General features: G+C 33.9%; 2 protein-coding genes across 6 annotated transcripts in view; both read left to right on the top strand.

The window, feature by feature from the left end:
• The window catches only part of LOC117101257 (calcium/calmodulin-dependent protein kinase type II subunit delta-like), a 33,042-nt gene extending 27,541 nt beyond the window's left edge, over nucleotides 1-5,501 (top strand). For all 5 annotated transcript variants that reach the window (XM_033241206.1, XM_033241203.1, XM_033241205.1 and 2 more), the window contains one exon: nucleotides 828-5,501. In XM_033241206.1, coding sequence (XP_033097097.1) covers nucleotides 828-945 — 118 coding nt within the window. In that variant the 3' untranslated portion in view covers nucleotides 946-5,501. The remainder of the gene's footprint in view (nucleotides 1-827) is intronic.
• Nucleotides 5,502-8,041: 2,540 nt separating this feature from the next.
• LOC117101256 (kelch-like protein 2) lies at nucleotides 8,042-22,680 on the top strand. The gene is made up of 12 exons (XM_033241200.1): nucleotides 8,042-8,243; nucleotides 10,703-10,831; nucleotides 15,360-15,588; nucleotides 16,083-16,258; nucleotides 16,828-16,924; nucleotides 17,847-18,113; nucleotides 18,596-18,713; nucleotides 19,838-20,035; nucleotides 20,576-20,677; nucleotides 20,997-21,125; nucleotides 21,763-21,903; nucleotides 22,117-22,680. The coding sequence occupies exons 2-12, from the start codon at nucleotides 10,728-10,730 to the stop codon at nucleotides 22,290-22,292; spliced, it is 1,737 nt and encodes a 578-aa protein (XP_033097091.1). The 5' UTR covers nucleotides 8,042-8,243; nucleotides 10,703-10,727; the 3' UTR covers nucleotides 22,293-22,680.
• The last annotated feature ends 1,703 nt before the right edge of the window (nucleotides 22,681-24,383 follow it).

Raw genomic sequence — 24,383 nt, 5'->3', positions numbered from 1 at the left:
ACTAATTCTACACTTAACGTTTGAAAATATATTATCATTCCAACATGCATGCTTTGGGCAACTAGTTCTACCTTGTTGCTTGCCGTTGTTTCAATTTCAATTTTATTCAGTATTTGATTGGCAGCAAATAGCTGAATTGCATCAAATTTACAATTTAAATTTCTGTACACTAAAAATACCTAACAATAAAAAACAATACAATTCAATACACACAAAATACATTTTGATTAAAATTATCAGGTACTAAGTTATTAATAATATTGGACTGGATTATTGGATTGGATTTATTTGGTGTTAACACCAAGGATAGCCCAAGAAAGTCTAGAAGACGACTTATTTCCAGTGGGGTCCTTCTTGTGGTGATTGGGCAGTACACCGGGAGACAATCCCCTACTTTTTCTGAAGAGTGTACTGCTTTCTTTAACATGCACATGGGCCATATATGCACACGGTACCAACGGCTTAAACGTCTCATCCGAAAGACGGTGTGCTATTGTAACTTTAGCCCTGCATCTGAAACACAAGGAGAGGCAGTGATCGGAATTGACCCGGGGACCTAGAGATCTCCACGGTTTAGCGCACACACGGTGGCTACCACCAGATTAGCCGACTGAGCTAAGCTGCTCTTAATATTGTTTGCAGTTGTAATTGTCAGTAAAGTTTGACGCAAGTGCCACCAGCAACTATTTGAGGTCTGTCGTGTTGAGTTCTGCAAGTTGCAAGGGTTACATAAGCTTAGATTAAAGTACCTGAAACACATGACTGCTTTAATTACCTCATGAAAGAATATGTTTTTTAAAAAAGTTATTTATGATTCTTAAACGTAGCTCCGGTCTACCCGTGACCCAACAATCTGAGGAAACCAGGGTGTATCAGCGCAAGGAGTCTAAATGGCAGCATATCCACTTTCATAGGTCTGGCTCACCAAGCATGCCTGCTAAATAGACAAGTGTGGCGGACAGGGATGACTGCCCGGTGATTCTTGCTTGTGGATGTCGAATCCTCTTTTTCCCATGCCAACTGCTTGGGGAGAGTCTCGGAGAGAACATGTTGGATGGAAGAATTCTTCAACATTGCTTTCTCGAGAGATATTTTGAATCTATAAACTGTTCTTATCTGTACAGTTTTGGAAAATTTTGGCCAACCATGAGTAATGACAAAAAATATATATATACAGAAAAAAAAATGTGATTTGAAAGGTAGAGTATTTTGTGATGGTTTGGCAAGTGCTAATATGGTGTTGGTCTTTGAGGACTTTTTGAGGGTCCACAAAGCTCCATTCTCCAGTGTCTTAAGAACCTTTGGTTCCAAAAGATCATTTTTGTGCATCATAGTATCTTTAAACACGATTCACAATAACAGTTTGGGAAACAAACAAAATAACAATAATTATTTGATTTCAAAATATTTCCACATCAAGCAATTTTTTTGGCCAAATGGGAGAGAAAGAAGTGTTAATTTTCAAGACGTTCTCCAGACAAGAATTACAATTTAATTACACTAAATAATAAATTGTTTTTATTAAAGTATATATTGTCTTTTTCACATAGATATAGCCAGCAAGTATCATGGTACTGATGCAAAATTCTATTCAAATTTTGGAATTGCTTTGTAGATGAGGAATATAGTTCTTGTTGTGTATAGTTTGGTATGTAGGGTAATTGCTTATAATTGCAAAAGAGAATTTTATTGTTATCTTTATGTCATTGTCTTATAAAAATAAACATTAAGAAATGTTTTTTAAATATGGGAATCAAGTTGCGCTTTTGAATTTGTGAAATTAAACAAAAAAAACTATAAAAAAATATGTTGAATTTAATTCCCTTATTAATCAGTTGATTAAATAATCTATTATATTTAATATTATTATTATTAACTTCATATAAATGGTTTTCATGTATGTGCCTGTTGCTAGGGAAGCTATTTGTAATCAAAATCTCATATAATTTCTGATTTTAACAAGATTTAGATATTAATTCCCATCAATAGTGCTTTATATAAATATTTGTTTTCTGTGTCATACCCAGATCTTGTGACTTTCGACTGTTTTTATGTGAGCCAATGATAACATTTATCCTCTTTCTGATTTTGAAAATGTTGGGTTATATAAAATAAGACCAGAAAGGTTTAAATTGTTGGCATGGATTTGCTAGGTTATATCAAGCATTGGTGATGGTACAAATAAAAAAAATATATTTTTACTTCTCTCTTAATTTTAATTTTCTGACCTCTTTATTAAAGTTGATCATTGTCAAGGTTATAGACATTTTAAATTTAGGATCCGGACTGACTGTACCCATAGATCTTTACCTAATGATTTGATTTGAAATCAACTTAATTGGGCCAAATTAAAAAATGATTCATCATATTTATAGTAATAATAATAACATTTATATACAGTAGGGCACCATTATTATCATATCATCATATATATTTCTGTCACAAAGGTAGCCACAACAGACACAAATTCTATAGGATTTCTGTGTTTTTTAACTAATAAAAAGAAACAAAAGGCAGCCAATAATTTAGATACCATAAGTGACAAGAATCATTTTTTTCTTTGGCCTGACATTGAAAGATATGTTCCCAGCAACAGGAAAGAAAAGAATTGAACTGTTGTTTGGTATATATTCAAAATAATGTATGTTCATATATTTGTATACTAATTATGCTCAGTAATTATTAATCCAGCCTAAAACTAAAAAAGGATTCAAATGTATTTGATGTTGCCATCATTATTATCAACTATGCACGTAAATTACAGTTATTTTTTCGCATTTATGCACTCACGAAAGGTGGTTAATTTTACTCCAGTGTAAACCATTCCTTATTAATCATCTAAAAAGAGTGTGTATTCACTTGGTTAAGAGGTCCTACACTGGTTTGATTGTGTATATGTCTCATGTACGCATTATGACATTTTATGTACGGCATCCATTTGTTTAGTTTATTGGAACATTTTCACAAACATATCGTAGTAATATATAAATTTTATATCCTGCTTTGTATGTTTTTTTTTTTACTTTACAATTTTACTGTTTAATGGATGATGCATATCCATTGTGTGGAATATCACAGAAAACAGAAGTAATTTGTTATGGCAATATATTGGTGTGGACTCTTCTTTCGGTTGTCAATTGACTTTGAAGATGTCAAAGGTCATGACATGCAGGTTAAACAGTATGACCCTGTGAATGTTAATAAGTATTCTTTGCCTTTGCAAAACAACTTACAGGAAACTTGGTATGATGTGATAATAAGTGTTTTATTGCCCAAGCAAAAAACAAATTTGTTAGTATGTCTTAAATTCATTAAACAAAGTACTATTCAGTGGAAAATCTGATTTTTATGTCTCAATTGTTAAATCTGCGTAGAATATTTCTAACTTTTGAATGAGAGTCACAATAATATTAAGAAATGTAGCTTCATTGATGAACAAAATGTGATTTTTAAAAGTCATAATTTTGTTTAATCATCATAACAATCAATTTGAAATTTGTGATTTAAAATTTGATAAAGCGATCATGGTTCTAATTCTTTCAATGATTTATTAATTTCCGATGGAAGTCTGAAAAAAATGTTTTTGATAAATATTTTTCTCATGGTACAAATGTCGAGAGAACAAACAATTCTGACAAATTTGGTAAAGTGTTCATTTATTAGGTGCAGTGCCGTAGCCATCTAGAATTGTATGTGATGTGTCTAGAAGGTTTATTACACAGGTTGCTGCTTTGTTTACACAGTACCCCAAAATTCTCTTGTACCCATTTTTTGTGCCTTATCCTGTAGTTGTGGTCAGCATTTTTAGCTGTCTCTCAACTATTGTATTAGAAAACCTACAAGACTTATCCATCACAACACAAAACCTACAAGACTTATCCATCACAACACAAATCAGTCCTCAATATTACCCATATTGCTGATCATCATAATCTGATTGTTTCATAGTCATTGCGTGGACCCAGTATTTATGACCTTTGTAAGTTGCTTAATTTTTGTATCTTTATAGGAATTCAATACCAGTAACTTAAGTATTACTCCCTTTAAATGTTTTTTATCTTTTTCTGCTATTGATTTATTCAGTGAAATACAATGAGGAGTTCCTGAAAGAGTGCCCTCTATTGGCATTGCCATTGCTGGGGGCCTTCTCAGGGACTGGTGCGCGTATTATGTCGTGGTGCAAAATCCATAGAATAGATTACAACAACAAAAAAAAACTACATACATACAATTACAATATTTGGGTTGTAGCAGAGGATTATGTGAAAACCCCACAAGACCCAGCTATGGCATTTGTAGGGAGAGTAATCAATATAAATGGATCAGCCTGTTTCACTATTATCACTATTGTTTTATTGTATCTTATCCTTGAGGCATGGCTGTTGACCCTTTATCTTTCAAACCCTTGATTTGGGTGGGGGGTGTGGGTTTGATAGTTTCGTAAATGGAAACCATCCTATTCTAGAGAGGCACATTTTGGAATATTTATGCTAAGCCCATAAACATAATCTTGAATTACCATCAGGCATTGCACTGTAAGTTGCATGTATAGTAGATTATCAACCTACTCCTCTGCCGCACCCCTCCCCTTATCCCCAGGGGCACAAGCTTCATCTGTTTTTGACCTCCCGAGCTGCAGGAACTCCCCATGGCTATTGCACTTCAAGATTAAGCCTAAAATAAAAAATACTTGCAATTGAAGATCATGTGAAGTGTTGTATTAGTCCAATTCTTCAAGTTACAATGATCATGCTTATAATTATAGTGCTTTGTATATTTCAACATCTGGCAGTCCCTTAAAGATTCTAGCTGACAAGTACTTCATCAATGATGCATTGATTATATTAAGTATTTGAATAAATGATTATAGCCTGCTGTATGCATATGTTGAGGATTATGCAGTAAAGATCAACTTAATATTCACAGTTAGCAGCAGGGTATTAGTAACATATGACAATGTATCATAATGGATCATTATTATTTTAAATAATAAAATTATGAACTATTGATCATGAATTAGATATTCAAACTATTTATGAATGTTCTTTCACAAGAAAAAAGCTTTATAATTAGATATTCAACAATCTATTATTTCTATTGAAATGATAATTTAGATAAGATCATCTATTGAGCTCAAATCATTGATATGTGAATATTCACCGCAAAAACTTGTTTCAAGGTATAAAATAATGCAAAGATCAGTTAACTTTACAGAAATGAATTACATTTGCTTTGTATAAAATGCAAAACTACCTGATATTCAATGAGAATTGTTGCCATTTTGTGGTTCAGAATCTGGTTTTTAACCATATGCTATTGAATAAGTCATGGTAACAAAAGGGTCGTCCGGGTGGGTTATTTTTCTTGTGAATTTAGTGGATTAACATGTACCTGTGATTGTAGATGTTTGTTGATTGGCTAAGACCATCTTTTTCGCAGTTAACCAATAGCTATTGATGAAATGTTGTATTCTGACTCAGTAAAGTTAGGTGCAATTGGAACATTTGTTTTTCTTGTGTATGTTTGTTGTTTTATCCTGTCCCATCCCGTTATATATCGCATAAACTGTAATTATATCACTCGTAAATGTTCCATTAAGCGCAGCAGCACTTATTTATCTTTTGGGGGCTTCGTTGTCGTGCTTATTCAAGTGTTTATTTGAAAATGGCACTTACCACAATATATTGTAGTTTTAAAATGCATTGTACATAGGCCAATCGGGATTGTTGCAACATTGGTGTACCTTTACGTTTATTCAAAAAGGAATATACCTCTAAAAAATGCAGCTGTGCTTATTCAAGAATGGCTTCAAGCTATAAAAACAAAATTTTTATCACGCCTTGTATAGAACGCATTGGATAACAGTGCTCATTTGGGAGAGGTGCTTAATGGAACATTGGGGAGTTTTTGCTGCACGACGTTAACCTCAACGTTAACGGATGATGTCATAATTTATTCATCTTGCGTTGCGGAATATGTTAATTTCAGGATTTTACGTGCTCAACGGACGTTAGTTACGGGTTTGTACATACATATTTCGATTTGTTTACAAAAGGAGCGGAGTTATCGCATTGCAAGTTGGGTACTAACGTTAAAGTTAAGGTTAACGCCGTCCGGCGAAAACTACCTAATTACGGGATCTCAATAAACAATATGTAAAGATAGTACAGTACATGAGGAAGTGAACATACTGCTGCACTGTACTGTCGGACAGTCCTGGACCCCTGTTGTACGCCGCCACGACGAGGTCATCTAACCAGAATTAATAATAATTTCCCCATCTATATAACTTACTTTCTGTGGGGGCGCGAGTAATTTTTGGAGGGGCGTGCACATCCCCCTAGATACGCCACTGCAGCCCATTGGTTTGGACCTCCTGTTGGCAAATTTCTGGAGCCGCCACTGACAACAGTCATCTTGAAAAGCTTCTTTTAAACATCCTGCTTAAAATATTTGGAAAAATGGTTAACAATAGAAAAATACATGCCATACAGAGAAAATATGAATGTCACTTAAATGCACATAACTTGTACATTGTCACAGACAGGTCACACAATCACAAGTGATGTTGTTGGTCTATGAGGAAGTGCTTAATTCAACTAGATGAAATAGACACTATTATTTAGTGATGTTGCAATTGAGATGCAAATGTATGCGGGAATGAAATGTGTTGAAGGGTGTGAGTGCAAGTAAATGTATGAGCCTACTGGAGAAGAGCGATATACTGGCTAATTTGGTAAGTATTGTAGCTTACTGCAATCTAATTGAATAGGCCTACCATTAACAAAGTTATGGAAATAGATTAAAATCGAGGGGTTCTTTTGGGAAATTATTAAATTTAAGAGGCTTTTTTTGAATGAAAAAAGATTATTTAAGGACATTACGAATGGTGGTTAGGCGGAAAAAATAATCGTCCAGAGAACATGGCTCATGACAAGAATGCGTGAATGTCATAATAGTGACTAGTCAAATAGCAGATGCAATTAGTGATGGTGGGTAGGGGTTAGCTTGTTGGCCATCGGCCGATTGAGATTAGCAGGATGGCAGGATCATTGTATTTTTTCTTGAAAACTTCGATGAGAATGTGCTAAAGGTCGGAAAAAGAAAAAGAGGAGTAAGACTATAGGCATAGACATATAATATACTCATTTTGATATTGACCTATGAAGAATGTGTTTCCACTCTGCTGCAGCTCAAATCATGCCAACAACCACAGTTCCAGGATTGATTGGATTATTGATTTGCTAAAATGAATATATTATGAAATTATTTTTATTAGGGGGGCGCTTATTCAAATTAGAAGTGGGCGCTTATTCAAACGGGGCGCTTAAGGAAATTTTCCCATTAGGAGGGGCAGTTATTCGGGAGGGGCGCTTATTCAAACGGGGCGCTTATTCGCGCGAGTAAGGTAAACTAATTAGCTAAAAGGCCATCTCCAAATTTCAATATCTCCTTGTATTTATTATGAAGGTGATTTTACTTTTATTGTCTTTTTGAGAGGAATACCATGTTTAGCAAACTTGCCGCCCACCAATTAAATGATGATTTAAAATAAAAATAAAATTTAATTTTTGGCCAATTAGCACACCCGCCACCACGAAAAAAAATGCCAATTTCAGAATGAAATAAAAGTTTTGGTTTTTTTTATTACGCCTTTCGCTGCCTTGGAATCTCCAAAATTGAGATGTATTACTTCCTAATTATAAAATTTAATGCATTAATCATCCCATACACATTCACCAATAAAATTTTATTCTTATTTTCTCCATTTGGATGTTTTTGGTAAAACTATTTTAAATAAGAAAACACAATTTTTTAAATATTTTTTTCCACCCTCCTCTGACGATCTTAAAAAATAAGTTTGCAAAACAGACAATAAAAACAGTGTAGTCTACTTGTAACAGCTTTTTTTTTTCATCTGAATTTGACAACCAAGAAACTTTGGTGCTGATTGGTCACTTCGATTCTAAAAATTTGCAATAAATGCAATAAATATCCATAGCAATCCAGACTGATGTAAAAAGTGTCGTTCAGCAGGTCAGTCTCAGTTCTCATGTGGTTAGAGAGCGCCACCTAATGATAGCTTAACGAAGGGCAGGACTTTTTATGTAGAATAGAAATAAATATTGAAACGCGAGCGAAAGTTGGTTATCAATAGTTCACGTAAATTCTTTTTACATGGAATTCATGTAGATAAATTCTACATATTAGGAGGCAGATTACGACTTTAGTAGATGCTACAGGTATTAGTGACTTTTATGTTTATTTTGATGTACCGTGTGAGTTGTTTACTTTTGAGAACCGATAGCCTAGCTAAGCAGGCCTAAAAATAAAATATTACTACTACTAGGGCCTAGGCCTAACTCAGGCATATTCAGAAGGTTAGGCTGGGTAGACTACCCTCTCTGCCGGCTGGGTTGGCGTATATTTTGGTACTAGGCCTAGCTAGATTGACTAAGTCACTAAGAGTCTAGGTCCTACACCTATTATTGTGTTTATGCGGTTTTCAATGTTTTTTTTTTATATAATTGTTCTGATCAGCTTTCTATTGTTTAGTAAGGCCTAGGCCTAGCTAGGCTACTACTAGTACTAGGCCTAGGCCTAGTAAGTAGTAGGCCTAGCCTAGCCTACTTGCAATCAATATTTAATACTCCTACATACTGTAGGGGCTTAATGGATGCATCGTCATCCTCAGTTTAGTGAATTTAATTGTTCGGCCGTGCACCAGTTTGGCCAAATAATAAGGGTTATTAAATGGAACGCCGAGTAGTGTAATTAGTGTGTGAATTAGATATCACAGTGCAACGTTGGCCGCAGGTTAGGGTGTATACTGTACAGGGAAATCATCCGTATTAAAATAAAATTGTTGAAATAAATAGTGTAAATAAAAATGTATTGTTTGTTTTTACTTCTACTTAGAAGAAAACAATACCATTTAAATATGTAATTTAGGCCTAGTACTTTATTATTATGATTGATTGTTTTATGGAGTAGTTTTAATAGCATAATTTTTAGTTAAGAAGTGTTTACATTTATTTTATCCTGCAAAATATTCTAAGTTGAAACTTTATTTCTTGGAAGAAATTTTATTTAACTATAGCTGTAACTTATCAAGAAACTTGATTTGTATTTTAGAATAAAGTATATAATATAATTAATTAATCCTGCATTATAATTATATATGTACGCTAACAAGTGTACCTACTGCAAGACGATTATACGTTCCAGAAAAAAGTGATTGATTGGTTACCATATTTAAATAACTTAATTTACCTCATGTACAAACACGATGATATAAGTGACCTATATATTAAATAGAGGTAATTAATAATTAACTAAAATAAAGTGATTTCATCAGAGTTATTAATTAAGTGTAATCGAATGAAAAATATTCTACTTGGGAATAATCATTTAATCTAGGCATGAATGGAAATAAATTGCTTTAAATAGGTATCAAGCTGCCAATACTAAGTTGCCCAGTAACAATTAATTCAGTGAGAAACGTTCCCACAAGTAGTGTCCAATGATATTCTTGGGAGTATAAAGGCACAAAGTTTTGTACGCTGCCAATTCAAGAATGTTATCGGAGACGAAGTCTTCATACGCCGCCAATTCAGAAATGTTATCAGAGACCAGGAAAGAATGTCAAATGCTGAAAATAGCCGACTGGCTTGATCTCTGTACATGGAAACTGTACGAACATGTGCGATAGTTCATCAATCGGCAGACACTGTGCACACTCATTCTGCAGGAATGGGCTTGTTTTGCCCTATCCAATACAAGTGACAACGGAAACATGTATTTTTATTGTTATCTTCTCAATGGAGGGTGTTTACAGTTAAAGTTTTAGGGCGATGTATTATTAACTTACACGGGACTTACACAAACCTAATAAAATCCACTGTTTTGGATTTTATTAGGTTATGGCAGCATAAGTCCCCTGATTTTATTGAAACCACATTAATTATTTGGCAGCATATTAAGACCCAACTATAAAACACGAAATATTGGATACTGTACAGCAGTAAGAGATTAACCACACACACACATACACACACACACACACACACACACACACGTACAGCATACACAACTTTGCGCCTACTTGGCGTTCCATGCAAATATATCGCGGCTGAAAATTTCCTACACCATTTATGAACTGTGTTGTAAAACTGAAAATTTGTGGATATTAAAGTATACTGCGGTTGATAAGGATTCCCTAGTAATAACAGGTCCAAGGTCCCTGAGAGGCAGTCAAGCTCTCTGATGACTGACTGACAGGTCCAAAATCCTAGCTAAGAAGATGGGATCCATATTATATTATTGGATTATTAACCCACCTCAGATCCACCAGGGTTAGAGCCAATTTTAAGAACAGGCACCACTAGCTTCGGCCTACATTATCTTTCGACTCCGTAATTAGCAAACGGAAAATGCCTGAAATCTAAAAAATATGGCTAATTATAAAGCCTACTGTACTAAATTGTGGTTGGCCATTGACTCCTACCTAGGCTAGTCCTACCAAAGTTGGTTGATCTTGCTGCTGGGTCAACATAAACATACACCCCTCAGTAGATATTAGTATGACATATAAGTAGATATTATATACAGTAAAAAGTGCATTTTCATTTTAGAAACGATGAGATTAAAAATGTCAGTGATAAGTCTTCAAATGCAAAAAGTGTATGTTTTTCTTTTGTAGCCTGGCATCAGTGGACGGTATTGTGATGGAAGCTCCTGAAGACATGGAAGTTGTGGTTGTAGACCCTCCCCCATATCATAACCCAGACCACACCCTCAAGGCATTTGAACTTCTGAATCAGTTCAGAAAGTAAGTATCATTGTGCAGCAAGGATTTCAGACCCATTTATGTATGAGACAAACATGGTCAGGTACTATAGCTGTACAAACTGAATAGGGGAACATTCTTTAATGTTATTTCAACATGATGTAGCCACATACAGTAAAAATTTGTTCCATCTGTCCAGATTTAATCCCAGGCTTTTGTTTTATGTCAAATAGCTCTATAAGACAGTGTAGGCAAATTGGGTTATAGGTTTCCCTCCAATGAAAGACCATTTTTGGGACTGGGGTTTCCATGATCTTTTGCTACTTTGGTCTCTAGAGTAGTTAAAATAGTAAGACATTGTTAATACATTATGGGGATAAAAGATAATGTTATGGGACCACAGAAAAGTGATCTTTAATTGGAGAGGTGTTTAATTAGGAGACCTTTAAATATTTTTGCAATTTCATCTAACAAAAAAAATGAATTGAAATTATACCTTGATTATCCAATAATTTAGTAGATTTACTGTACAGTACTTGCTACATTTCAACTACTGACCATGGTGTAGTTTTGCTATCATGCCCCACCAAGCCTTGGTGATTATTAGTTTATCAAACAATAATATATTTTATATTTTATGAAACCAAATTAATCTTTGAGAAAAAAAAAACATTACAGTAGATGAGATGATAGTCCTTTGAAAATGTTTTGATTCAGTGTTGGTTTTAATTGTCTATTATTTCAATGTACATTAATGGGTTTCACAACAGAATGTTAATGTTAGAATAAAAACAAACAGGCTTTTTACAGTACATGAGGCATTCCATTCCAAAACCAGCATACTGTTGCTATGTTAAAGTGAGTAATTAGCATAAGAATGGCAGTATTTTATACTACAGTATATTTGAGTACAAGGAGAATCCTTAATAATTTACATGTATGTTGAAGCTTGCCCTACACCATGTAGTTCTGAAGAGAACTGTTGTAGTTGAGAAAAACTTGACGTTTCGATTGAGTTGCTTCTTCTATCGTCTTCAGGAGAATAATATCTGCAGAAATTCCAAACAGAGAAATACAGTCAACACCACCGTTTAAATTTGGAGAATATGAATAATTGTGTTTTTTTTGGTTTTTTTTGGCAATGAATGCTGGTTTTGTGAAGGCATGCCCATTATTAAAAATGTTTATTTTTTAGATTCAGCATGAATTCTTCTTTAAAACAGTGTTTATTTGATTGACATTGGTTGAGTATTACTATTATGAAGTTATGAATATTTAATTCATTGGATATTAGCCATGTATGTTTTGAGAAAATAGCTTCTAAATCTTCCAAAATTAATAGTTTATTTTTAAGATTTGTATTTTAATTAATAATTTTAATATACTTTTAAGTTAGATTTAGTAATTAATATTTTGCAAAAATGTTCTTCAGTATATCATTTATTTAAATGCAGAAATCTGAAAATGTTGAAAATTATGATTCTTGGACATTTTGAGTGCTTGTGCGAAATTATAAATTGCCACAATCGGCGGGTTTTGCTAGAGCCAGTCACATAAATATATATACTTCATTCTCTTTCTTTCCATTCTTCAACTATAGTAACTACAGTTAATACATGACTACCCATCTTTAGAGTGTTGGCTCTAGGGTACACATTTAGGAGGTTAAGATGAGGGTGTATGGGGTCCAGAAGCTTCTTCCTCACCCCACTGTTACTATCAATTCAATACCCTTGAAAGTCTGTTCATTAATACCATAGCAGTAGTATTACGCAGTGTAAATATTTGTGTTGGCGAATTCATTGGATTCATATCTGAATTAAAATTTGACATTAGAATGTTGAATGGTAACTCTTGGGAATATCTTGCTAAAACTATCAGGTTGATATACTGTATATTAAATAATTAAAATAGATACAGTAAACCGTCTAATATTTCCACATTCTTGGGTAACTACTTACATAGGGTGTTTGCCATGATGCAAAGGATTATTCTATCATTCAAAATACATTGAAATATGTGCACCTTTAATTATTTTATTGGAGATAGCACCATTTTAAAATTATTAAAATATTACAGTATGTTTTTAGTTATTGTTATAAATTATGTTAATTGTCTTGCTTATTTTTCTCTATTTTTAGAGTTTATATATTTTATGTCCATGCTGTTAGTGGTGATTTTCCCTGTTGGCTTGGAAATAATTAATAAATAAATAGATTAATTATTTAATATATTTCATTATTTTAAAGTACCTGTATTATGTAAATTGCAGTACAGTAGATATTAATATCAATTGTTACAGTTACTGTATCATAAACATTATTATAGGGGCCTAAATACTAGTAAAAACCATCACATAAACCCTTCCCAAGATGATCAAATAGGAAAATAGAATTTACTTGGCATGATTTACTATAGGCCTACATTATAAAATTATAAACTGCCATAATACTGTAAGTAAATGCTTTAAAATAATACTATTCGAAACCAATTTAGTTTTTAGAACACTTTATAAATTACAAGTGAAACATTATGGAGAACCATGATTTATTGACAGTCTATTCATGTACAGTATTCATATTTGACTTGTTAAAGATATTTTCTATGTTTGAGGTTATTTTATATAAAGTAATTTGAATTGTAAATTTCTGTACCAAAAATTTTCAGTATTGAAATAGATGCATAGAAAATACTTGGCCTATTCTTTGCTTAGAAACATAAATTGTCTGAAAACAATTTTCATTGTAAAATTCATCAATCAGCAAAACCTTGTTTCAAACTTGTGTCCCTCTGGACTGTATTAATATATTTGATCTTTTTTTAAATAAGCTATATTTCAATAAATTTTTTAGGTTTTTCCAGATTTTATGACCAACTAATTAAAATTGGGGAGCAATTTGAGCTTCAGACATAATTTAACATTCATATTATAAAGGTACCTTAACCTCTGACCTTTAGCTTAGTGTGTTGTCAATACCCTCTTTTTTCATCATTGAGGCAAAGTTCAGGTTCCTGTAATTAGTTGATAGCAAAATGCACGGCAGTAAGTCATGATTCTCATCAGACAACTTTAATTTGGGGAAGCAGCCACAATGTCTAATTATATATTGTTTGTAGTTAATTTATTGCCGATCTCCTAGCTAACAAAATATTAACATAATGTAAAGTATGCACTCTATGAACTATAGTATGATTCATTCACTGTCATTAGATAATGGTCTCCACTTCATATATTTAATTAAGTGTGTTCTTATAGCTAATGGTAATTCATTTTTAGTAATATGACCAAAATGAGGACAGTACTTAGTCTTTGATTGTAAAGATAAAACATTCAAAACCAACCATGTAATAATGTACATTTAATGAATGGATAAATTAATGTATAAATTTTATATGAGTAAATGGATAAATCAGTAAAACGACATAGAACGAATATTAATCTGAATAAAGCGAGGGAGGCTCTTTATTCTGAGTAATGTTTGTTCAATGTTTTTTAGACATCAATCAGTGCATCTGTTGATTTTGGAAAATTAAACAGATGTAGTAATATAACCAGCTAACCTGATGTACTGTATAGTAAAATGTGGTCTTAATTGGTCCACTGCCTTTGTTATGAAGGTACTTACAATGAATGGTCATTTTCTTTAGCTTATTGTGCTTGAAGACTACTATTTACTTTAGTAATCATTTAATCCATGATCAATAATACGTCATCTATAAAACAAAATTACAGTACTACCTGTACCATAGTTTGTTGAGGATAAGCTTATCTCGGAAATAACACCATCTTAATTTTGTGAAATCTATGCAAAACACTAGATGGCATGCTGTAACTTAACTTTAGAGGTTTGTAACAGAAATTCTACATTATGTGCCTAGTAATACTGAAAGTGTGATGAACCAAGTGTGAAATACAGTATATTGCATTAACATTTGACATCAAATTGCAGCCTACTGTAAGCCTAGCCTTTGGCTAATAGTATTTCTTTGTGAGGCCACAGACCCTATATGGTCTGTGGTGAGGCTCACTGTTGTTTAAATCGTGTGGTCCTTGCGTAAAAATAATATTTTGTTCAAGAAAAAAGATTGTACATGATGAACTCTGCTAATTGTAGGTTAAATAAGTGAAAGCAGTGGTCGGCTTAATTCAAAGCACAGTATATTAGTATAATAAGCAAGGGAAATTATAAAATACTTTAACACATTTTCTGAGGCCCACAGGGCCTTAGGAATCCAGACTATTTTATTTGACAAAAAAACTGTGTATGCCAATATATAGTCATGGTGTGCCTATATATGGTCATGATGTGATGTCATCATGACCATATTTAAGCATGTCACATGTTTTTGTCATATAAAATTTTCTAGTCTGGACAGTGCTTTAAAGTACAAAATTCTTAATAGCCATTATTTCCTTCAGACAGTTTTTTTCAAAAAATAATCTCTCCTTCGGATTGTATTCTTCAATAGCACCCTCAATGCTTTACAATTACTGTACAGCATTCTACACAAGGATCAAAGCATACTACTGTATCAGATTGTTAAAGTAATTTATTCTAATTATTTATAGACAGAATATGCTGTGTGATGTCATCCTGGTTGCCGAGGGAATTGAGGTACCTGCTCACCGTGTCATCCTTGCAGCGTGCAGTCCATATTTCTCGGCAATGTTTAATGGAGAGCTGTCTGAGAGTCGAGCTCAGAAGATAACACTTCAGGAAGTTGATGCGAAAGCATTGTCATTACTTCTTGATTTTGTTTATACATCAGAGGTTCAAGTGACAGAGGATAATGTCCAGGTATATAGCCTCCCCTATAGTTAAAGTCATTAGTTGGAGTGGTTTTCAGCGGTGTATCTAGGAATCTTGAAATGGGGATTGATTGGAGCACAAAGATAGAGTGGGTGGGGGCTTGTGAGGAGGTTATTGGGCACAAAATAGGATGATATGAGGTGATTTTGAGTGTGAATTTTTGCTTTGGATATTTTGTATGGGTGGGGATGACTGAGGAGAGGAGCGCAATTTTTTTGTGGAGGCGTACCCCTTAGATGATATGCCACTGTTTGGAGCTGCAGTTGCTGTTCTGCTACTCAGCCTTTAGGCTGGAGGCTCAACTCTTTGCTGTGCATTTCATTACAGCTACTGTAGTATTCTGATTAGGCCTAATACAAGAAACTCAATGAAAATATTTTTTGACATCTTGCATATAAAAACCTTTTACTGTATATGCAAGAAATCATGAAAAAGTAAATGAATAATGAATATTGATAATTATTGAATTTGCATTTTTATAGACACTATTACCTGCGGCTAGTCTGCTCCAATTAAATGATGTACGTGATGCTTGCTGCGATTTTCTTCAACGTCAACTCCATCCGACAAACTGTCTAGGGATACGTGCCTTTGCAGATATCCACTCATGCAGCAATCTATTTGCACATGCTCAGGGCTACACTTTACAACATTTCAAGTGAGTGTTCCGTTTTCTTGTTAATATTATGTAAGAATTCTTTTTCAATTAATTTTAGTTTTTTTCTAAAGTGAGTCAATTTACTTAGGAAAACTACACCCCATTTTATTGTAATTGCTTTCATTATTATTTATTATTCTTTATATTCTTTATTTTTTTATTGTTATAGTTGTTATTGAAAAGTAAAGGTAAACCGATGTTCAGTAAACGTCTATGGGGAAATCAGCTGTTAGGAGTTCATTGTACTAAGCCTCAGAATTTTGTGGTAGGGTAGCTAGTTCTTTTCCCGTGATTGTTGTTGTTAATGTGTTAACAATACAATTCATTCATAGTTATTTATTCACTGGGAATGTTGTTGTTCAGCCCAATTTCATCAACTGTTCATTTTATTTGGTATCCATAAGTCTGGTTGGCGGTGATATATTCCTAGCACAACCAGAAGGAAGAAAGAAAATTAGCGAAGTGATAGAGAGGAAGAGAGGGAAATTACAAAAATGAAAGGAGGAAGGACGTAGGTATACAATGAAGTAAGATATCCAATGAGAGCAATTTGTGTTTGTCCTTTGCAGTGATGTGGTTGCCACGGACGAATTTAATAATTTATCAGCTGAGCAGGTGTCCGACTTGATCAAGCGTGACCACCTTACTGTTTCGTCTGAAGAAGAGGTAATTACGTTTCATTTGTGTAAAATGGCAGTAGTTGTAATATTTATTATTATTTTATTCAACAATGGTTTTAACAGCTACAACAATTTGAAGAGGTACTCTAAACATAGATACCTTAAACTACAATGTATACAAATATGTATATGTACATATATTTAATGTGAATTATTAAAGTAATATGTAAATATTGCTAGTATTAATTTTCTAATTCAATGTAAATAGTGTTACTGGGCATTTGTTAAGTGCCTTTCCTTTAGGTTGTAAAGTGCAAGCAAAGTTTCCTCAAAATCCCAATCTTGAGCAAGCAATCAACATCAAAACCATCTCATAAAAAAGTCTATGGATAGACATCAACATAAAAAAGACAACAAAAGACAGAAAAAGAGAGAAACAGAGACATGTGAATTAGGCAAAAAGATGCGTTTTAAGTGATCTTTTGAAAATATTAACCTTAGAAATGTTATAGGAGAGATGTTTTGCCCTACCTGATGTGTTATCGTACTGAATACTCAATACATCCCAAAATACTAGCGAAAAATATTTGCAAGTGATTCGGTGGGAATCAAACCCATGACCTCCAGATATCTAGCCTGATGTCTTAACCGCTAGACCACCGAGCTTGCACTGGGTGATTAGTGATGAATCCAATCCCCTAGTAGCAGAGGATACTGCAAGTGCTATTATGATGTGAGTTTGCGTCAGGAAAATATCATAGGAATGATGTTTTGCCCTACCTGATGTGTTATTGTACCAAATGTTCAGTACGTCCCCAAATACTAGCAAAACAAATTTGCAAGTGATTCGGGTGGAAATCTAACCCACGACCTCCAGGTGTCTAGCCTGATGTCTTAGAAATGTTCTGAACATAATACAAACTTCATTAGAAATGTTCTTAAGATCAATACAAATTATTTGCGTTCAGGTGTTTGAAAGTGCAGTTGCGTGGGTGAAACATGATCCGGTAAACCGGCAGGACTACATGCCCCAGCTTATTGAGAATGTCCGGCTACCTCTACTCTCCCGCGAGTTCCTTGTGCAACGTGTTGAGATGGAGCCGCTCATCAAGTCCAGTAGCATGTGTAAGGACTTTTTAATTGAAGCGATGAAGTATCATCTACTTGGAAAAGAACAGAGGACGTTGATGAAAAACCCACGAACAAGGCCTAGAACACCCATAGGACTCCCGAAGGTAACGCTTATTGTCAAGTAACATGCAACATTAAAAATATAATGATTGAATTTGTTAGTCAATATGTATTCTTAATTCCTGCTGCAAATAAAACAAACTCATAATCAATGATAAAGAATATGATCTTTATAATAATAGGAAAAATTTTTACTTTTGTAGAACCAGTATGCTTACTGTTTTTATTGTAAACGGTTTTTGTCGACTGTCATTTATGACCGGATCTGGCAAAACCAACCGATCGTAGAAAAAATTTTAAATAGTGGGTTTTGCCAGAGCCAGTCACATTTGGAATCATCAGTACGAATGTGGTTTGGCTGTTTTTTTTTTACTTCCATCAGTTGAGTTGTTTTCAGTTGAGTTGTTTTCAGTTGGGTTGTACTGATTTAAACAAAAGAATATTTTTTTCTGTTAAATTGTAAAAACTGATAAAGATTTAGCATCATATTGATAATGATGATGTAATATTAATTTTGTTTTTTAAGTTGATGTATGTTGTCGGAGGTCAAGCACCCAAAGCCATCAGGAATGTGGAAGTGTACGACTTCAAGGATAAGCGATGGTCAGCAGCGGCTGAGATGCCCAATAGGAGATGCAGAGCAGGTAATTCTTTTCACTGCCGTGCTGTCCCACCTATATTTTGAGAGCAAGGCAACATATTAGTCAGTCAATCAATGAAATTTAATAAAAATTAGAATTTAATAAAATGCTTGTCGTAAACCCAACGATGTAACACATGTGATGGTAAAGACAAAAATTAAGAAAGCCCCCACAGAGCTTTGCTCAACAGAACAAACTTTGATATATTTCAAATAATTATATTCAAATGTTGCTGATAAGTAAATTTATTTATTTTATTTTATTTTTTTTTTTCATTGGATAGTAACCACCAAAAGTTGCATTAAGAAACTGTGAATGAAACCAGTAGCTGAAAGGTCAACATGAAACAAAGTTGAACTTATCACCACAAACTTATATTGACTTTTATAAATAATGTTTCTGTACATTTGTAAAAAACCCCTGGTTCTTGGCTATTGACACCTTGGTTCTGTGATTTGAGAGCAAAGGCATTTTAACAACCAAAGTCTCTTGTTAAAAAATATGATATTATGGGAATCAGAAAACTAATCTATTCGGTCTAACACTTGTTTGGCCTAGTCACTTTCTATACCTTGCATAATTGTAGTAGTGTAAGTTGCAAGTAAAAATGAAATGAATGAATGGAAAAAACTTCAGTATCTGTATGGTATTTAAAAAGAGAAGAGATGAAACACTGTGTATGAGAGTACAAACAAATATAAAGTGCATTTAAACTATATGATGTGCTGGACACATAGGAAACTGTAAACAAAACCATCAAGTCAACATTGTGTGTTTATAAAATCATGTAATCAGTTTACAGAACAGTCATACCAAGGCCATTGCCAAATCCTATTTGACCTACTTAAATTCTTAACTCATATGGTGCATTTGAAATACACACTGCTCGATGAAACAGCTTGATTGTTTTTCCTGGACATGATTTATGCTCTTAAACTTACTGCAATGGCTTGGGTAATTTTACCAAAGATAATGTTAAGCCAGCTTTTGGTTGAAGTGACAATGTATGTCGTTAGGTCCAGTCTAAAGAGGGATTTAGTTTACATAGCATTGAGTATCTCCATCCTATGATTAGCGTGTTTTGTTTTTTGGGATTTTTTTTATGATACTATTCTCTATCCACATAGGAGTGGCTGTAGTTTCCTCACATATTTATGCAGTAGGAGGTTTCAATGGTTCCCTGCGTGTACGGACTGTGGACTGTTACGATGCTGTACACGATGTGTGGTCAACTGTTGCATCGATGGAGGCACGTCGCAGTACCCTGGGCGTAGCAGTTCTCAATGGTTTGATTTATGCTGTTGGTGGATTTGATGGGACTACAGGTGATGAATTAATTTCCATAATAAATTTGATATCAACAACTTATCTGGCTATATAGTATTCAACCTCTTTGCTACTAGTGTTTGAGTCGATTCACACAGGTGGAAGTACAGCACATGGAGTAAACATTTTTGAAGGATCAGAGTCATCAATTGAAAATTGAAAGTCATTGCTTTCAATTTTTAATTTTTCAATTTCATTTTTTTTTTTTTTTTTACTTTTCCCTTGCTGGGTTTTTTTTATATTTTTATTGGGAGAGAGGTGGGGAGAAAGTTCTTTGAGCCTGAAACTTTCCTTGAATATACCTATGCTTCACATATTGATACTTGTTTATTTTTTTAATGAATTTAAGTATTGTATGTTGGTTCTCCCTGATTTTACGTCTTCAAGTTAGACCAATTTGTTAAAAAATTTTTCTTATAAGCTATTTATAAACAATAAATAGTTAATCATCCTCATAATTATTATTGTTATTTTTATTAGTATTATTCTTATTATTATTATATACTGTATATATAATTACATCATTATTTTTTTTGCAGGTCTGAGTAGTGTTGAAGTTTACGATCCAAAGAGTAACGAATGGAAAGCAGTTGCGTCGATGACAACGCGGCGCAGTAGTGTAGGAGTTGCTGTTTTAAATGGTATGATACAAACCAATGTTTAATGGTTATTGTAAAGGGCTCTGTATTAATTTTTTACTGTATTCTCTTGTCAGTTCTGCATCTTTATGAAATAAAGCTACTATATAAATAATAAACTTCATGATTGCTGTCACGCACCAGGTTCTGCTCTCAGTTGTCAAATCTTTGTTTTAATATTTTTCATTTATATTTTTTAGTTATCATTGGTATTGTTATTCTTAATTTTATTATTTATGATTATGTTATTTTTATTGTTAATATTAGTATAGATATATTTACTATATTGAATTATTATTACTGTTCTTATTTTTCTTGTCAGGTCACCTGTATGCTGTGGGTGGGTATGATGGGGCTTCTAGGCATTGCTTGAGTTCTGTAGAATGTTATGATCCTGCCAAAGATGAATGGACAGCAGTCAGCGACATGACAACAAGGCGGAGTGGTGCAGGTATTTCATATATTAAAGAGCTTTCGATATCTCGTTTGAGATCCAATCCGCCAAGATAGTTACCCGTTCTCATTACCGTTTAAAAAAATAGTGAGCTTTCTCTACCCTGTTTTGTGTTCCCTTGAGGACCAAACCCTTGGTGGCAGCACAGCCTGTTGCTACACCCGTGGCACATACTTGGGCAGCGGTGGCTAATTTAATAGTACAGAATGGCTAGGGCCCAGCCTAAAATGAAATAAATTGATTATATGAACATCTGTGAAAAATTTGAATGGAGATGCTTACATAGAATATAATTGATACTAATTAGTTTCATATTACCTCATCTTATTAGTGTGTCCAGTGGAAATTGACTGCATTCCAGTGTTATATTAATTATTCTATTTGTATTATTTTATGTTTTTTATGCTACTATTTTATACTAGATAAAGTTTTCATTTTTCCACCTTTTAAATTGTTTGTCTTTTTGTGGATTAATTGTCAGCTGCGATTTGGGCATCTTTTCATTTATAGACACTTGAAATCGTTAGTTTTTGTTTCAAAGCTGATTAATTAATCGACTTAATTGTTGATCAATAAGTTGTCCATTAACTACATTACTCTGGTTCCATTTATAACATTTCTAATTCTCTTTAAGGTGTGGGGGTCGTTGATGGAATGTTGTACGCCGTTGGTGGCCATGATGGACCACTGGTCCGTAAGAGTGTTGAGCTCTACAACCCTGAGATGAACGAATGGACAAAAGGCTCAGATATGACTCTATGCAGGAGGAATGCTGGTAAGAAATTTAATTTAAATGATAATTAAATTGCAGTATTGGGCACACTGTAAAATCCAAACTGGCTAGTTGAAGGGTTAAACTATACTTGGTGCCTGCCTTTCAGTTGTCCAGAGTGTGGGGTTTATGGCACATTACATCCATCCCCTTCTCTTGATATAAAGTTAGCTTACAGATATTGAATGTATATTATATATATAATATATTTTTCAGGTGTGGCAGCTGTAAATGGACTGTTGTATGTCGTCGGTGGTGATGACGGCTCTTCAAATTTAGCGTCAGTTGAATGTTACAATCCCCGCGTAGATCAGTGGGTACTCCTGGAGTCCTGTATGTCCACAGGACGAAGCTACGCAGGAGTCGCAATCATTGACAAGTCGCAGAGGTGACGCCAGGATGAGGGCGCTGTATCTGGAACTACAGAAGAAGCGCTCCAACAAACCACACGGAATTTTACCATACAATGGACTGGAAATTCCAAATAATGTCTTAACAGTTTGCTGATTGTTTTGTCTTCAATGTTGATGATCTTGATGACTTTTAAAAGTCAATCATATATGAAACTTACTTAAAGCATTCTGGAATAGATGCTGTATAGCAAATGTATGAATATACACTTTCTGGGAGTGTTGCTAAGGAGAGATGTAAATATACAGATTCAGGGACTATTGAGAACAGAAGCATTGAGCAAAATATTTATCCTGATAGGAATGATGCTGTGAGGGAGGTTGTGTGTACACTATCAAGATTTATGTGGCACATATGTGTGAAATGCCCATATATGGATGTGATGATGTCATTTCACATCCATATATAGGCATGATGATGTCATATGACATCCATATATCTGCATAATGATATATCATCTATATATGGGCATGATGTCATATCACATTCAAATATGGACAAGATGATGTTATATAACATTCATAATATGGAACAGATATGGACATGATAGGTTCATATCAAACCCATATGTGGGCAAATTACAGGTATTTGTTGCATAAAACTTGAGTGTGTAGACCGAGCTTCACAAGTGAATCAAGATGCCAGAATTTTAAATTCAAGTGAATTATACGGAATGAAAAGTTTTTTGTTGTGCAGTGGAATAAACTCAGTGCCGTGGCAAACCTAAAGACTTCCATTGATATGTACAGTATATGGTTTGAAAAGACGGATGCCTTGGCCTGGCCTTGAGCGTACTAATACACAGATACACAGATGAAAGATTTTGTGCGATGCTACATCAAATACGCAACACGTAGCCTTTTGTGTATCTGATCAAAAGTGTGGGATATCAAGCTATCATGGGTAGCAAGCTAAATTGCATATGAACTGAACACACGCTTTTTTATATAAATTCTACCAACTGCATTGAGGCTCTTGATTTTGTCTACTGCCACCACAGTTCACATCACTCAATTGATGATTTGGCTGGACACAATCTTCTTTATTTTGTGTTGCATCTAACAAAATAATAAGGTCCCCAATACTTCTCATGCAAGGCTTGTACACTTACCATATGTTTTTGCTTTTAAGCTTTTTTCATAAGTGTGTTCTATTACCAATGTTTTCACCGGTGCTTTGTCAATATATTGTGCATAATTGTCAGTATTTTTCAAATGCAGCATGAGTTTAGTATGTTACACAAAATTCATCTGTCACCAGGCTGCAGAATGGTTTTTAGTCATTTACACTGTTTTTTAATGTAAAAACTAATATTGAATATACCTTGAATGTATGACATTGTTGTATAGAGCATGTTACTTGAGGCAGTGTTTGTTGGTTTGGTTTTTTTTTTTTCATGTGGGACATTTAAATGTACAGAGTACTTTTGTTTTAAACAACATCTCAGAGATATTTAAGATAAATTTTAAAATTTAATTTAATTTTTTTAACTATGAGAGCTATTTTTTTGTATATTATTATAGTGTCATTAATAATTTGTGTATGTATTGCTTTAATCTTTATAATATCATTGTTAACATTTGTACATTATTTTTTAATCGTCTTCCTATGTTTTATTATCTTTTCAAAATCATTATTGTATAATAAAAGTAACTTATTTTAGTAAATTGAAGTACATTATGAAGTTCTACTACTGTTGATTATGTTGTTTTTGTGTACAAGATTATGTGCCTGATTCTGCTGCAGTTCTTTGTGTTTAAGACATTATTATGTACAAGTAGGTGAATTGATTAAAGAAACATTATTTAATACTAAAAATGAAATGGGAACTCACTAGTATCCTTACACTTTAACCTTGATTAGGAGTGTGTGTAATGTGTGTTTAGTGTCGGGGAGGTGTGTTGGGGGGGTGTGGGGAAGGGGGGGGGGGGGGGGGGGGGGGGGGGGGGGGGGGTGTTGCAGGGCTGTTTGTGTGAATGATGTGTAATATAGAGGTACATTGCATTAGTACATGTACAGTAGTCACTACTCCGTACAGGTTCATTAAAATATATATTGTCTTGTAAAATCTG

The sequence above is a fragment of the Anneissia japonica genome, unplaced genomic scaffold, assembly GCF_011630105.1.
Source record: "Anneissia japonica isolate Jap-2015-1 unplaced genomic scaffold, ASM1163010v1 scaffold1859_len985614_cov190, whole genome shotgun sequence".
Classification (NCBI taxonomy): Eukaryota; Metazoa; Echinodermata; class Crinoidea; order Comatulida; family Comatulidae; genus Anneissia; species Anneissia japonica.
This window is presented reverse-complemented; position numbering and strand designations above follow the sequence as displayed.

Coding starts and splice junctions, on each gene's coding strand:
- LOC117101256 (XM_033241200.1), top strand. CDS start 10,728: ATGGAAGCTCCTGAAGACATGGAAGTTGTGGTTGTAGACCCTCCCCCA. Junction 18,714..19,837: donor CAATAGGAGATGCAGAGCAG/GTAATTCTTTTC, acceptor CTATCCACATAG/GAGTGGCTGTAGTTTCCTCA. Junction 20,036..20,575: donor TGGATTTGATGGGACTACAG/GTGATGAATTAA, acceptor TTTTTTTTGCAG/GTCTGAGTAGTGTTGAAGTT.